The 16,309-nt window shown below is 45.1% G+C and overlaps 1 protein-coding gene across 1 annotated transcript in view; it reads right to left on the bottom strand.

The window, feature by feature from the left end:
• The window catches only part of brinp2 (bone morphogenetic protein/retinoic acid inducible neural-specific 2), a 168,586-nt gene that overhangs the window by 139 nt on the left and 152,138 nt on the right, over window positions 1–16,309 (bottom strand). Inside the window, exons 7-9 of the mRNA XM_068738211.1 lie at window positions 7,245–7,467; window positions 2,630–2,936; window positions 1–2,010 (exon numbers count right to left, since the gene is read on the bottom strand). The exon at window positions 1–2,010 is cut by the window's left edge and continues 139 nt beyond it. Of these exons, the coding sequence (XP_068594312.1) occupies window positions 1,189–2,010; window positions 2,630–2,936; window positions 7,245–7,467 (1,352 nt within the window). The 3' untranslated portion in view covers window positions 1–1,188. The remainder of the gene's footprint in view (window positions 2,011–2,629; window positions 2,937–7,244; window positions 7,468–16,309) is intronic.

Genomic DNA, 16,309 nt, shown 5'->3' with positions numbered 1-16,309 from the left:
ATTTACATGGAAAAAAAGCTACGTTACCACATGTTCTGGAGAACGTGTCCGTTGTTCTGTCTTGGTAGAAATATTGAAATATAAAAAGCAAAATACAGCCTCGGCTGGGAAACCAAACACAGAAACTAAATGTGCTTCTTATCTTTACATTGACTCTCCATATAAGGCATGAGTTTGTTTTTGTTATAAACATTTTTTTGGTCTTTGCACTCAGTTATCTAAAAAGCAATGTGCACTTGTCCACACCCGGGTTAGATGGAGCGTTATTTACAGCGCTGTTTCCTCAGACCTTTTCGTTTCCACATCAGAAGAGTTCTTGACGATTTTCGCCTCTCAAAAAAATAACTCAACACTTACGATAGTTTGCCAATGTGTTCACCTTCTTTTGGTATAGACACGCCACCAAGGACAGAACATCACTAACGGGCTTCTCACTCGGATGTTAAGCATAGATACTGTACGTACACGTTTTCAAATGCCAGAGAAAATGGAAAGCAGGGATTAAAAAGAAATATTCAAAGACAGTAACAGGGTTCAGGATTATCAAATTTTAAACTGTTAAGCATAACATAAGTCATTCACCACATTTATAATATTATCCCGTGTTTCCCCTTCCCACGAGATTGTTCTGTAGCCAAAGAAAATAGGGATAGAAAAGGGGAATCTTCTCTTCCATTTACTCGTTTTGAAGACCACTTAAGAGTTCTTCTTTACATATCAAAACCACCTTTATCTTTGCAAGGCAGATGTCTTAGGTATACTTAATGACGTCGGCTCTCTGAGGTTCTAAATAAAAAGAAAACTGTCTGTGTGTGGGAGTCTCTTAACTTAATCCAGTCGTACAGTTTGCCAAAAGCTGGGCAGTAATAGCAAAAGTAAGCCTCCAGGCTTGTACAGTAGAGCTTCTGAAAGAGTCCAAGTATCAGCTGTTCTCTCAAATGTCCACAGCATCGCTCCACTGTTCATCAAAGGGCTCTGGTAGCAATTTCTGACAGAAATATGACAACAGAAATCCTGCCAAGTGTAACTGTAAGAAAAGCCCCGCAATCAGCCTTCAGAGGTGGATGTTCTATTAATCCAGAGGCTTTGGGTCCAAGTGGATAATTCTGTTGAACCTCCCTTGTTCAGTCCAGCAGCAACTCCACTTTCCAGCATCACTTCCGGAACCTCACCCGTATGCTAAGCTAGCTAGCTGCAAAGCTGGGCCAGCTCAGGTTCAGGAGAGGCATTGGGAAGCTTGGAGTTGAAGATCTGCAGAGAGTCCTTGATGCGTGCCACCTCTCCGGCGGACAGCTTGAGCCGGTGACGCAACAGACAAGAGAACAGGTCCAGGGGCTGCGGCGCTGGCGGAGACAGCCGGTTAATCCGGTCCCTCATCTCCAACAACATCAGAAAGGCGGCGTCCTGCGTACCCTGCGTGTAAGGGTAGTCCAGCTGGAGGATGAGGTCCTTGATGCCCTCGGGGTCAAAGTGCAGGCTGTATCCGAACACTTTTAGCGTGTTGATCTTCATGTACCCGAGGTTGGACGTCTGGTCGTCCAGGTCCAACGGCTCATAGAAGAGAGTTTCGTTCACTGTCGGATCATCTGTGAGTATGCGGCTTCGCAGGTAGATGTGCACCGTTTCAAAGAAGGACTTCCATTGGTTGCCCATGGTCAGTGTCCAGTTGTAACACTGTGCCGTGACGACGGCGTCCAGTCGAGTTCTCTCCCAGTCAGGGAAGTCAGGCTGGTTCACTGGCATGAACCAGCTCTCTGAGTGACTTCCCCCAAAAGGATTGACATAAATCGCAGGCACGGGCTCCAGCGTCGAATTCTTAGTCAAGCATATCTGGAAAGAAATGCCCATCAGCATGTGGATGAGGTTGGACTTATTTTTGTTACTCTTGAGCGTCAGCAACATTCTCTTCCTCCAGGCGGGGTTGAACCAACTCCCCAGGCGGACGTCGTTGCTGATGTAAATGGCGTGCACCTCGATTCTGCTGTCCAGACGCTGAAGCAGGTACTTCGCCTGGAGAGAGAGTTTAGAAACGTGAGCTCACATTCACTCTCACAGGTAGACAGATAATAATAGACAGATCACTAAGTATGCTTTCACGAGCCAACATTTAGTCTCTGTTAATGGAACTCCGGTGCGGTTGTCATGCAGTAACCGTATTGTTGAGTGGACCAAAACCACAAGAGTAATTCATTTTTGCACTATGAAAACCATAGTAAAGTAAACTGTAAAGTACCAGTACTGACTTCACTCTCAATCGGACTAACCAAACTGGACTATGGCTTGTACAGCATCCTTACACATTGTGTGTGTGTGTGTGTGTGTGTGTGTGTGTGTGTGTGTGTGTGTGTGTGTGTGTGTGTGTGTGTGTGTGAAAACGCTGCAGATCTATATTTGAAACTCTGTTAAACTTCAAGCTTTACTTGCCTGAAGTTACTGACATTGTACACAGCCATTGCTTTTCTTTGTAACTTGTGTTGTTTGAGTGTGTTTAGAGTTATAGGTTTGTGTCGAGGCACAGACAAACTAGTATCATTTTGTGCCGCGGTCTTTAGTGTAATCAGAGGTACTGTATGGTTGAAAGCTCAGACGTTTGAGGACCTAAGGAACACATATTAGAAGCTTTGAGAACCTCAGCATCCGGCATGTCCAAGTCAAAGTTCAGGTAGTGGTCCAGGGAGGCGGCGATGCTCGGCCGGCAGGAGCCTAGATGGAGGAGGTTGCCGTGGTGACAGGCTCCGCAGCGGGTCGTGTTGTCGGCGGCGCAGGACGAGCAGGAGGTGGAGGAGGTGCCCACGACGCAGGGAACGGCTCCCTGGCAGGTAGGCTGCTCCACGGGGCAGCTACAGCTCTTCACCTCCTCGGAGAAGGAGCCCTGCACACCGTGCTCGTTGCAGTAGAGCAGAGACTGAGCCCTGCTCAACCAAAACCCAACAGGCCTGCAGAGGGGGGGGGGGAAATAACAGGGTAATGTACTGTGTATACAGCATAGTACATTACTGTGCTGTATACACAATAATGTACTGTGTATGCAGCACAGTACATTCAAGGAGACAGTACACCAGGCTGACAATAAGTGTTTCACTGCCCTGTCAGTGCCAGTTTTAAACTCTAGCGGTTCAATATTATATCCCTTAACTGAGACTATTAACAAGTTATATGTGTGGCTTGTCCGAGCCGTTAACTACATTGTGTGTGTGTGTGTGTGTGTGTGTGTGTGTGTGTGTGTGTGTGTCACAGAGGTGTGGGAGTAACTGGCTGTGTGCACTGCTACTGAAATGTCTCCCCGATCTCCAACCGCACCCTAGCCTGGTTCCAGGTCTATGAATTGCTGCCCTACAACTAGGACTCTTTCCAGCCATACCAGCAGGCAGGATTCAGAAGAGGGATGTTACGGCGCCCTGGTGGTCTGGAGGTTGTAGCAGGTGGCAACCTCCGGTTCTGAAAGGTGAAGCCAATGCACAAGTGCTTCACACTTGCATTCTCTCTACTGGCCATCGGGGGGCGACTTCTCTGGTTGCAAAAAGAAGTCTGATTGTATAGAAGTCTGTGAGAAAATGAATACTTCTCACTTGATTTGTTATCTCTGTACAAACCAAGATGGCGACGGCCAAAACGCCTAACTCAGAGACTCGAGGTCCACAATGACTACATCCTGTTCTTATTACAGTCTATGGGTTGAAGGCACTGCAACTGTAGAGAGATGTGGAAATCATCTTCCTGTGCCAGAGCCAGAAACATGAAGAGCTGCTGTTAGTTGACAACAACCTGTGTGGCTAAACTTGAAGTAATAGTTTCCCTTCTTTCTGAAATTAAATGAACAGTTCGATACCAATCATATGTCTGGACAGAGGAGGAAACGGCTAGCCTGGGTCCATCTATTATTAAAATATAAAGCTCACTCATATGAAATCGTCAGCGTGTTGTTTAAAGGACAGGCTAAAGACGACAGTACGGTGCACCGTCTTTTGCTTGCTTTAAACATTAGACTGTATATACTGGCTGTGAAGAGATCCCTGAATGAAGCCATAACCTGTATAAAGTATGTATAGCTGTATACTCAGTTAGATGATCTGTGATTAGATGTTTAAGGGATGAATTGTGCTCCAGGAAGCTGTAAAAACAGATGTTCTTGGTTCCGTCTCCAAGCTGTGATTGGAAATGTCTTTTTTTTTTCTTCTGTATTTGGCATTGAGATTGTGTCTCCGTTTGAAAAGAGAGACCCTGAAACACAATGCACCCAGTCACTCCTTTAATCGAATTCTAATGAAATTCATGTCGCAACAGAAAAACAATCCAATCTGTTTTAATGACAAAAAGTCTGATAACTTGTTCTTTAGTGTCGTCATGTCACAGTGAATCCGTGGATAACATGGAAATCACCAGTAACCAGTAACCACTGCATTTCTTTGAGTTGTTTTTGTTTTGGTATTTTAAATCTTTCATCATTTTGTTCCTCACTCATTTGTTAATAAGTTGTTAATATTTCACTGTTATGGAGGGGTGGCGCCCGTCCCCCATTTTACATGCCATTACTTCCATTCTCTCACCCCGCCGTATAAACTTAGTTAAACCAACGTTAGATGAAAACACAGTCTTAACCCGAGAACACTGAGGTCGGGTGATTGTCACCCGTGCGCTTGTGTTCAGGTGGTCGTCATTGTGTTCTGCTGTCTGGGTTGCGTGGGTCTCTGGGTAGCTTCGGTTTGCTCACTGACGTCATGGAAGGTGTTTCCTGCTCCCACCCCCGGTTTATTCAACAGGTCACGTGATCGAGTGACCCGACGTTAGTGATTGAGAATAAACACTATTTCGGTTGATATTACACACAGTGAGACTGTTTTCATGTCCCAGGACCGGGTGACCGAAGAACAATTTATACAATTAATAATAATTTATTTAATTTTCTAAGAATGTTTCGTTAACGATTCCCTAATTTTTCACTAATTTTAGAGCCTTTTTATAGCCCTTTTTATAGCCCCCCCCCCCCCAGTGATACTTTGTTTTGTTTTATAAGATGTTATAAAAGAAGAGTACTTTAATTTGCCATGTATTGTTGTACTTTAATATATTTTGATGAGAAGTACATTACATCAACGTTAGTGATGGGTTACTTCTGTGACGTTGGTGTTCTAAGGTTAAAGGAGGATTTCCCTATAGACCACACTGATGTTCACACCGTCTGCGTCACATGTTCTATAGGGGGAATGTAATTTGCAGTCTGTATTACTTCAAAATTGGATTGTTTATCCAATTTGACACCTTTTTTTCCGTTTATAGAAGGGTGAGTGTTTGGCATGACTGCAGCGAGAGATGAAAATGCAGACATACATAAATTACCATTCACTTTGGCACGGTAACAGCAGCAACAAGTTCAGACTGGAAATTGGCTCTGCAGAGAGATTCTATCCCCGGGCTAAGTTCAGGAAATCACACACAACATTGCCCAAATGCTCCAGCAATTCCCCCCCTCAGGCCTATGTAAATAGAAAAAAAAGAATGATGATAAAACAAATGGGTTTGTGCAGTAGAAAACGGTGGAGCTATGGCGGGCCCTGATAACGCCTTGTACGGTCTGTGTTAGGACTCGGGAGTGACGGGGGGGAAAGAGAGAGAGAGGGGGGGAGAGAGAGAGAGACAGACAGAGAGAGAGAGAGAGAGACGACAGAAAGGTGACTGAAGACACGACGTGAGGTAGAGTGCGGGAAGAGGAAAGGACTGTCAGGGACATTGAAGTTGGCTGTAAGCGAATGCCGGGCTGTCAGTCCAGGAGAGGACTTGATTACAGCGTGCCACCATACCGCGTACCTTACCACACAAATGCCTCCACCGACCGGTAACTAGACCCTTCATCCCTCTCTTAGTCTCCAGCCCGCCGTCACATCTCTCTTACTCTTCGTCCTCCCTCGTCTCACCTGCTTTTTCAATTTCCCCGTCGGCGCGGCAACAAAACTGCCACGGAGTGACGGCTGAGTGAAGCTTGCGAGGGTGTTTTTGTTCAGATGAGTCAACCGCGGCTGTAGAATTGACTCCGGCAAAGGAAGTCAGTCAGCCTTTCAAATTATTAGTAGATGGTGGTTTCAACAACAGCCTTGCTCGTTCTGGTTCTCTTTGTCAGTGCAGCTGCAGTGGTACGTTTCCAAACACCTGCAGGTCTGTGCATTGAAAACATGTTGACCGGTATCGAGAGGAACTGAACGCTGATGGTGTAAGTTTAGTTTGTACATTACATTACATTACATTACATTACAGTCATTTAGCAGACGCTTTTATCCAAAGCGACTTACAATAAGCGCATCAACATTGGTAATCAAAAGAACTACTAGTCACCAGAAGTCATAAGTACATTTCCTTTTCCAAACAAGCATCTAAGAGCCTGAAGCTGAGTATAACTCAGAGCCTCAAGCACATTCTCTCTTGTTGTCCTGCTGACAGGATGCACTTCCACCTGTGTCTCCCAAAACAAGGTGGACACAAACTAGTTCTATGACCTGACAGCGCTCTGCTTTGGTTTGGTTCAGGCCCCAATAAAACCCAACTTTTTGAATGTTCGGAAACATCATGGTTTGGGTTAAAATCACTATTTCAGAAATATGGCTGAACAAATATAAGCAGTTGCACCTTAATTTGGATTCTTACCACAAATGATTCAGGTACATGCGGGCTACAGCTACGTAGACAGTGTTGCTGCTGCTCTGTCATAATGCCCACTGGTTTACACAGTGAGGATGTTGTACAATATGTTGACAGCAGAGACAGCCCAAAGCTGAAGCCAAAATGCCAGCAATCTACAAATACATGCTTTGGATGGAAATTGGCTTAAAGGGAGCAGTTGTGTACCCCTCTGGCATGTTTCCCACCATTCCCGTGTGTATCACTTTTGGGGGTTTTAGCCAAATTCAAAGCTGAGCTCTTTCCAGATAGATGCTCCGGGTTTCCCCCAGTGTGCCCCACTTGAAGTGGGCTGTTAGAGAGCCTACAGCTGTGATGAATCAGCACAAAGCAGCCACAAAAACTCCTAGCAATAATAAATGATGTCTTCTTCGTTGGTTTGTTAGTCAGCAGGATTACATTTTCATTAGCCGTGGTGTGTAGCACGGGCCGAGAAAGATTCAATTACATTTTGGAACGAATCTGAATCACGGGGCGGATGCTCCCATTGTATTTCAGCTATGGAAGCAGCCTCGGTGGAGGTCTGAGTGCCGGTGTAGTTGGGTTTGATTCCCGTCAGTGTGTCGGTGGGTTACCTCTCTCTGGGCAGACTGATGCGAGGGTGTTTGGGGCAGCGTTTGCTCAGGGTGAACAGTTTCCTGACGACCTTCTGGGCTTTGCCGAGGACCAGGGCGGTGCTGGACTCCAGCTGGGCGTAGCGCTTCTGGAGGGACAAGTCGGCCGCCCAGAACTTGGCGATCGTGGACACGTTCAAGAACCGGTCGGTGGGCAAACGCTTCAGCAGGGCTTTGAATTCATCTGCAGGAAGTACAAGGGGGACAGAAAGGGAAGGTGGAGAAAGAGAAAATAGAACAAATTTAGATGTTAACAATACCGATCTACATGGTTTTCCAAGAAGGAGTGGAATTTTGATGAATTATTTTTGCCTTTTTATACCAAATAGGTGTATAAGGTGCTTTTATTTTACCGGCTGTAAGAGAACTCTAGCTTTTATTTCAAATGAAAACTCCCCATGTTCTAAATGTGAGAGCCCTGAGCTATTGTTTGAAAAGAAGAACATGTTCCAGGCTTTACTCGCCTCATGGTGTTCTGAAAATGTTCAAAATGTTCTGTCCCTGATGGGTACCTTAGTCAGAACAGCACTTACTCCGTAGTACCAGACACATGGACATCTACTGCCCCAGACCAACCGGAGAGAGACATTCAAACAGTGATCAAATCATATTTCAGTGCGTCTGTGTGCCGAATCTCCTACATAAAAAAAGACCATTTGAGTAAATTACACTGAGAATAACAGCGGTGCAGAAGACACAGCTCATACCTCTCGCTGGGTTTGCCAAGAGCGTTCAGATCATTGAACGTGTTCAGATCATTGGAGATCCATTATGAAATCGGTATGAAACCTCCGGGAAACTGGAAACCTATTAGTGTCTTTTTCTCCCAAAGCCAGCTAAGTGAGACCTTCTAGGATTGTTCTGGGTCTGCTAGAGAACCCCATTCCCATGCGCTGTTGTTGGCAGGGAGACAGCGAGGAACATCTGCAGCCAAGCCGCCCCGAGCTGAGCCCGGCTAATGAGACTCAAGCCTATTACAGAGTCCGGTGATCCGAGATGACACGACGGCCCGTCTCTCTGCGTCTATGTCTGCCTCTGATTCTCTTCTGGACGATAGCAAGTCGAGGTGGAGAAACAGGAATTCACTTGATATGAAAGTATGGCGAAAGAATGTCAAATACACGCATTTATTAAAATGTAAGATAGGATCTGATGTTCTATTTTGAGTTTACTATCTACCCAAGGTCTTCCTCATTGCCAGTGTTCTGGTACATTTTGTAAAATGGTAATAACTAAACACCAAAGTATGGTTTCCATGCTGTACTACCTTGTCATTTGCATGTGTTGATTGTGAACAGATTCCACTGTGGAGTCTGTCTCTGCGTCTCTTGTTACTCTCAGTACGGACCTGAGGCTAGATTAGTAGGGCGACATTAACTTTATCACTCTGTTTGCTGGCTGCTCTCCTCAGATGGTCTGCTTTTACTGTTTGTTTCATGTCACCTCTACTGATCTTCACAAAGCATTAAAAGCTGCACTGAGCTGAGCGTGCAGAGTTCATTGTTTGAAGGACAAAAAAAAAGCAAGCAGTGTACAAACGCCTCCATTCTCGAGGTCAGACGTCCAAATGCATGCCACGGGAAAGTTGCTGAATATGTTTTTGATCCACCACAACACAAATGTGTCTTTTTCCAGCTGCTGTTAGACGAAATATGCTTCAGATCTGAGCTGAAATCATGAGGTACAGAAGTGGAAGAATATGAAATGAGGAGCTATACACTTTACTTCCTGACGTTGAAGTTAACACATATTTTGTATTTTGATTGATATAGCTTTTGCACAATGCAAATTTGTATAATGGCGCCATGTTTTTATGAAGCAAATAACTCAGTTTGAGTCATACAAGCCTTTCAGCCCGGGACCTTTCTTAAACATGTGTTTGGGATGTTGGCTGAAGTATAAGATACATGATGTGTGAGCATGTATTCCTCTGACCACATAGTACACATTACTACCATACACTCCATTTTTTAATCCCAGGTTATTCCATTGTGCAGTAAGATCAGATCAACCACACTCTCAAAAGAAAAACCTCTCATTATGAGTTGGATTGATCGTCATGAAAGTGAGACTCTGCATGGGAGCGACTCCCTTCTAGCCGGGATGAGAGTTATTAAGAACATCGTATACAACACGCTTTGACCTGAAGACCTGAAGACTACAAGTCGTATACTAGTGTATTTGTATTGTGTCTGTTTTGATGGGAGACATGCAGCAGCCGTAAATAAACCTTAACGTTATAAATACATCGAACAGGTTGCCGATCATTTCTAGTAACTTCATCAAACGGTTGCAGCGGTGATGTGCCTGTGAACACAAAGGATGGAATGAATTGCAGAATGTCGCCATCATTGTTCCCTCCTGTAAATATGGAAACACGACCCGTTCTCCACAGCTCCTTTGTTTTAACATGGCTGCCGAGATGCCAGGTAGCCTCATCTCAAACCCTCTTCTGGGTATCAGAGTCGTCTCATTAGAACACTCCATGTCTTCTGTTTTAAAGTTGCTGTTTCTTCCTCAGCACAGAGACGCGCAGTGAGTCAATGTGACCATTAGCTGGTGGGATCAATGCCTCCGTCTTCATCCGTCTTCCTTTTTCCCTCCATCAGTGATTAACACAGAGCGGCACATACACATCCATACACATCCACCCACCACCTCCCCCCCGATTCCTCGTCCTTTTTAACACTCCCCGCACATTATTCCACTCGGCTTCACTCTCTCTCTCTCCATCTCTCTCTCTCTCTCTCTCTCTGTTTCTCTCTCTCTCTGTTTCTCTCTCTCTCTCCTCACACATTCTAAGAAGTGATCATTAGCGCTGTCATCACGCTGGAAGAATTTGTCTGTCTGTTTTTCTCCCTTTCCTGACATTTATGTCTCTGTGGCCCAAATTTATGAACAATTTGGCTCACTCCATATCTATCAGATAAAGAGGCCATTTCCCCCCCCCCACCATAATGGGTGACCGCGCCGCCCTGAAATCTCCATCTCTGTGCTGAGTTAGTGATTCATGACATCATCAGGCGGAGACGACAGCTAAGTGACTGGCTGTGCTGAGGCCTGTTCAGTCAACTCCTCACAAGGACGGGGGGGGTTAATTTAAGAGGGCGGGGTTTGAAGAGGCATTTACAGCGAAGTGGAGAAAGAAGTCGACCAAACTCAACTGCTCAAAAGATACGGTCCACTGCCTGACCGTCACTTGAACCAAACGTTAAAGAAGAAACTAAAGAGGATGAATGGGTCAAACCGACACTCTGCTGTTCCAGGCCTCAGTGAAACCCAAAGACACCATGTTTCTTGCTTTTGTTACTTTACTTGCACACTTAACTTTCACCACCTACGTAAATTAGGCAACAAACTACTTATTTCACGTAAAAAATACTTATTTTAATCCAATCCACATTCTAACATGTCCCTCACTTTGCCTGAACAGGTTCTGCAGAAGGAAAACACACGAAACATAACTTGTTCTACGACATTATAGGACTATGATGGTTTATGACCACACCTTGTACCACTGTCATTCCAGTGTGTAATTGTTCATGAATTCATGAGTTCAGCCCCACAGACAGCGCTCGCCTCCTCTTGAAGGATATTGAGAGGATTATTGGCTAAAAGAAAAAGCTTACTTTATTAAGAAGCTGTAAATATGAGCTGTTTGTGATGAATCACTCACTACTGAATGACACGAGTCACAACTACAGATGTTTGACAATCCAGACAGATGTGCTATACGTGCACACACACACACACACACACACACACACACACACATGTTCTAAATGTTATCATGTTGTTCTGTTATTGTCATCTTCTAGTGGTTGTTTGCATAAAAAGACTGTGTTGTTTTTATTAAATGCTTGCTTTGATTACATATTTTTTTGGGGGGGGGCATTATTAGTTTTAATGACGCGTGAACAGCTTAGATTCATGACCTGTTTAACTTCCCGACACTATTCCAACACATCAGGACTGTTATAATTCACCTCTCGCTCATTCATTCCACTGAGTAGTTCTTGAACACATCAGAACTTGTGAAGCAGGGACCTTATTTCAGGCATCAGAACAGAACCAGACATGCTGCTTTTCCGGGTTTTAGGACTCATCCTGCAGCGCTAAAGGGACGCCATTTAAACAACACAGATATCAAAACATTTCCTTCCTGTTTCCTTCTCATGCTTCAACACTAGTGTGTCCACTGATGTTCTGACAGCGTTGGATCACATGGAGGCCTCGGTGGAGCTGGAGTTCTGTCTGATGTGATTCTGAGCTCGTCTCGTCGTAATAACGTTCACCTTTCTTTGTGGGGATAATGTTAATCTTCAAGTGTACATATTTGGTTGCCAGCCTGATGTTTGTGCTTATTGAATCGTATTATATTGCAGCACCACACACTCTCATCCCTGTGTGCTTTGAACAAACACATTACGTCTCTCTTTCAGTTTCTTCTTCTTCTATGTTTTTTATGCTGCGTCTAATTAAAACATTCAGTGACATTTACACAAATCAGCTCTAACCCCTGCATACGCTCACTGTCAGCGTCACTGTCATAGATGGAATTAGAATTGATGGGTTTTACAACCGCCTGAACACCGCTGCCTGAACATCTTTCTCTTAAGAAGCCTCCTTTATTCCGCTCTCTGCTCAGCGGCCCTGTCTGTCTGCCAGTCACATCTCACATCCTCATTAAATCCCACATGACTCCTCGCAACAACAACTTCAATAATCGCCCTCCTCCCCCCCGCTCCTTTAACTCTGCTGCAAACATGACAGACAATAAGGTTGGAGTTGGGATGTCTGCAGGCGAGCGTTGCGACGCCCCCCCCCCCCCCCCCTCGATTCCACAGTGACGGCGTCTGGGGGAGACGGAGCGGAAAACAGAGGGTCCAGAGCTGTCGAGTGAGCCGCTATCTCCATCACTTCAAAGTGTCGGTGCCACATTAAACGCACCATCCGTCACAACTGCTGCTCACACAATAGTTAGCGGCAGTCTCTCTGCAGAGCCACTGTTACCAGAACTAGACTCAGAGAAGGTCGCTCAAACACTGACTCAATACTTTAAACACACTTTACTGACCATGCATCCATTTTTATCATTCATATGTTTTTATTTTGTATTTATTTATAGACAAAGCTAAAGTGTGTAAATGTTAAAAGCGTCCATTGTCACACATCAAAACACCTGAACAAAACAATAAAACATGACATATATATATATATATATATATATATATATATATATATATATATATATATATATATATATATATATATATATATATATATATATATATATATATATCATTTTGTTTCATGCTGAACAGTGTAAATGATCAGAGTCATTATTACACATCTGTATCTGTGAATCCTGTCAGCTTAAAGAGTAGAAACTTGTTTTTCAGTGATTCCTCACAATACTTAATTACATCGGCTCCTCAATAAATCAGCTTTTTGTTTTGGGATTAGCTCATAATCCCCTAAAGACTTTCAGATTTTCCAGACACATCTTCCATAATTAGTTGAAAATCCTTGAAGAGGACGAGAGCGCTGTCCGCGCTTGACTTGGGCTTAACTCATAAACTCATAAGCAACTACTGTATACACTGAACTATTTATTATGAACAGACTATGATTAAAGATGCATCTATCCCTGCAGAGGCGGAGGCTTTGGGAGACTCATCCAACATCAACAGCTGTGTTTAATCACGTTCATTAGACAGAAGAACAGGGTAGAGTAAAGGAAGTGACTTGTGTAGTGATGCTCTTTTTATAAATCCACTCGTTTTACATTTGATACAACTTTGTTTTGGTGCGTTGAATCCACATCTAGAGCAGCACAAACTTCAGCTTCTCTACATCAGTGTGCCTCTGAATGTGACCTGACCGACTCTTTTTCAGTCATGGATCAAGTGCTGGCCTCAATTTGAGCGTTGTATTTTTAGAACACCACGCTCCAAATGCAGAACGTGGTCAGTGCACTTACATGGAGAACATGAATAGAGGTTGTTGGTGGGAGGAAGAGTTCATGCTTTCCACAGAGCAGCGTGTGCAGTAAAGATGTGGTCGTATTGATGCGTTTATTACATCCCGAGTGTTTGCTTTATGATGGATTAAGACGCAGCAGCTTTAGCCTGTTTCCACTTTTAAAGGCTGCAAACATCAGCATGCTTCCGTCTCTCTAGTTCTATATCCATGACCCTGAGTTCATATCTTATATTTGTTGTCCTCAGCACTGCTAGAAGCTACATTAGCCACTACCAGCACCTGTTTTTACACCACTATCACAATAGTGGTGGAGACTAGGTAGAAGACATCTCTGGTTCTGCTCAGACCGCCCGTAGTGAGTCACAGTACTGTCCTTGAGGAGTGCGATCCCTTTCAGAGCACATCTGTGTGGGACGTAGCATGTTTTGGACTTCGGCACCTCTGAGCTAAAAAGACACCTGAGCAGACAGCAGTGCTCACAAAGACTGACGTTCACTGTAGACGTGGAATCTACATTGTTTCATTTTTCTACAAACAAAATGCTTGCTAGTCACTATAATCACATCAAAAGTTACAAGTACCCAGAGGACACTGTGTACCAATAGCTCTCATTCAAATTCTTCACCAGGTCACTGAGCTGCAGCTTTCAGTGGAATACAAATGGACCAGATGACAGCCCAATTCCCTCCACTGTCAGGCAGTGCTGCTGGGGGGGGTCCTAAACTGAGGGATCGTAACTTTGAGCAACTGAAACCCACAAAGGACAACGTACTCTTTCACCGGTGTGGCATCGGCCTGAATGAAACTGAAGCGTGCCTCAGTAAAGCCTTTCATGTCAATATCACACACACACACACACACACACACACACACACACACACACACACACACACGCAAACTCTCAACGTGTGTGAGGGATTTAGACGTCTCAAACATCCCCACGGCGTTTCATTCTCAAAGCCATCGCCTCAGCGAGAAGCGGGAATCATTCAACCGACGTGACACAACACGTCGGGGGGAGCAGTGCTATCAGGGCTGTGCTCTCATTGGCCTCTGGAGGGTGATCGTGACACGAGGAGAGAAATGCTCCGGCGTCGTACCGTCAGCCTCCACCGAGTCATAAAGAAGATCAATCTCAACTAGCAGCGCCGGTTTCCCTCCCGTTGGAGGTTGGTGAGGGGGCATAAAAGCCTCGTCTTGAAGTAGAAGGCGGAGAGGAGGTTTGAAAGCCAGACTGAGGATCACACCAGCCAGCGAAGAATCCTTGTGGGGTTTAGGAATCCACAAACAGGCTGGTTACGGCTCCTCTTTGTTGAGCAATGACTTGATTTGTTTGCACACATTAGGGAAAATGTTGCTTTCATTACGCAAGTTGCATATTTGCAGTCGTTAAGTCGTCAAAAAGCGCAGCTCACGCTACATCACACACACACACACACACACACACACACACACACACACACACACACACACAGTGTTCCACAGGACTAAGAGGTGCTGTTATTCCGGTCCCTGTGAAATGTCGCTAAGTTGATTCTGTTAACACGCTGAACGTGAAGCTCAGCAGAAGCATCCGGAGCCCGACAGCCTGTTCATACAGAGCGTCAAATGTCTACACTGACTGCGAGGCTTATTTCACAATCCCAACCTGATTATGCAAATCTGTCTGGTGCCTTCGATAATTATTGTCAGTGTCAGTGAGTGTGTGTGTGTGTGTGTGTGTGTGTGTGTGTGTGTGTGTGTGTGTGTGTGGTTTGCTTGTGACTTTATGAGCATGTGTTCTAGCGTTGACAAAGGTTCACGATTCACATTAATTACTAGTTTACCAGGAAGACCTCTGGGATCTACTACTGTGTTTCTGATTTAATAACTTTACTTTTTCATCATCATCATCAACTACATATATGTGCTGTCCCTGAAGACGACTCACACAGCAGACGGATTATCGCGATGTGGGGCGTGGCTTAAGCGTGTGTGAGACCACTGTTTGAACTTAGCTCCTGAACAGGTTAGCATAGATGCTACAATAGCATTCGTTCTATCAGAACTGGAGAGTGTTCCTCCCGGGGAAGGGTTGCCCGCACCGGGACCTGTCCATCACCATTGATGATACCGTGGTGACGCCAACTCGGACTGTGAGGAACCTGGATGTGACCCTGGATGACCAACTGTCATTCTCGGCAAACATTTCATCCGTTACACGCTCCTGCAGATTCCTGCTCTACAACATCAGGAGGATTCGTCCCTTCCTGACTGACGAGACGGCGCAGGTTCTCATCCAGGCTCTCGTCATCTCCCGCCTGGACTACTGACACTCTCTACTCGCCGGAGCCCCGTCGTCGGCCATCAGACCTCTGGAGCTTGTCCAGAAAGCCGCAGCTCGCCTGGTGTTCAATCGCCCCAAGTTCTCCCACACAACTTCCTTTCTCCGTTCTCTACACTGGCTCCCTGTAAGAGCTCGCATCCAGTTTAAGACTCTGGTGCTAGCCTACAGGGCAGTGAAAGGAACAGCTCCTTCCTATCTCCAGGCCACGGTCAAGCCTCACACCCCCGCCCGACCACTTCGCTCTGCTGCCTCGGGGCGATCGGTCGCCCCGTCGCTCAGAGGTCCTGGCGGCCGATCGACCCGGTCACGTCTGTTTTCTGTCCTGGCCCCACAGTGGTGGAATGAACTTCCCACTGACGTCAGGACAGCAGAGTCGCTGCCCATCTTTCGGCGCAGGCTGAAAACCCACCTCTTCAGGAAGTGCTACCCTGAGCCTTCCACTTAGTGCTTATTGTTTTCATACTAGCTTGTTGCACTTATTGTATTCGTACTACTTATAGCACTAACTGTTTTTCTTGTTTCTGTACTTTGGCTCTGAGTTATGCTCTGCTTCAGGCTCTTAGATGCTTGTTTGGAAAAGGAAATGTACTTATGACTTCTGGTGACTAGTAGTTCTTTTGATTACCAATGTTGATGCACTTATTGTAAGTCGCTTTGGATAAAAGCGTCTGCTAAATGACTGTAATGTAATGTAATGTAATGTAATGAGTATTTC

Source organism: Cebidichthys violaceus, unplaced genomic scaffold, assembly GCF_023349555.1.
Source record: "Cebidichthys violaceus isolate CVI_PGR_0920_01 unplaced genomic scaffold, fCebVio1.0.p SCAF_8, whole genome shotgun sequence".
Classification (NCBI taxonomy): Eukaryota; Metazoa; Chordata; class Actinopteri; order Perciformes; family Stichaeidae; genus Cebidichthys; species Cebidichthys violaceus.
The sequence above is the reverse complement of the archived record's forward strand: the minus strand, read 5'-3'. Positions and strand labels throughout refer to the sequence as shown.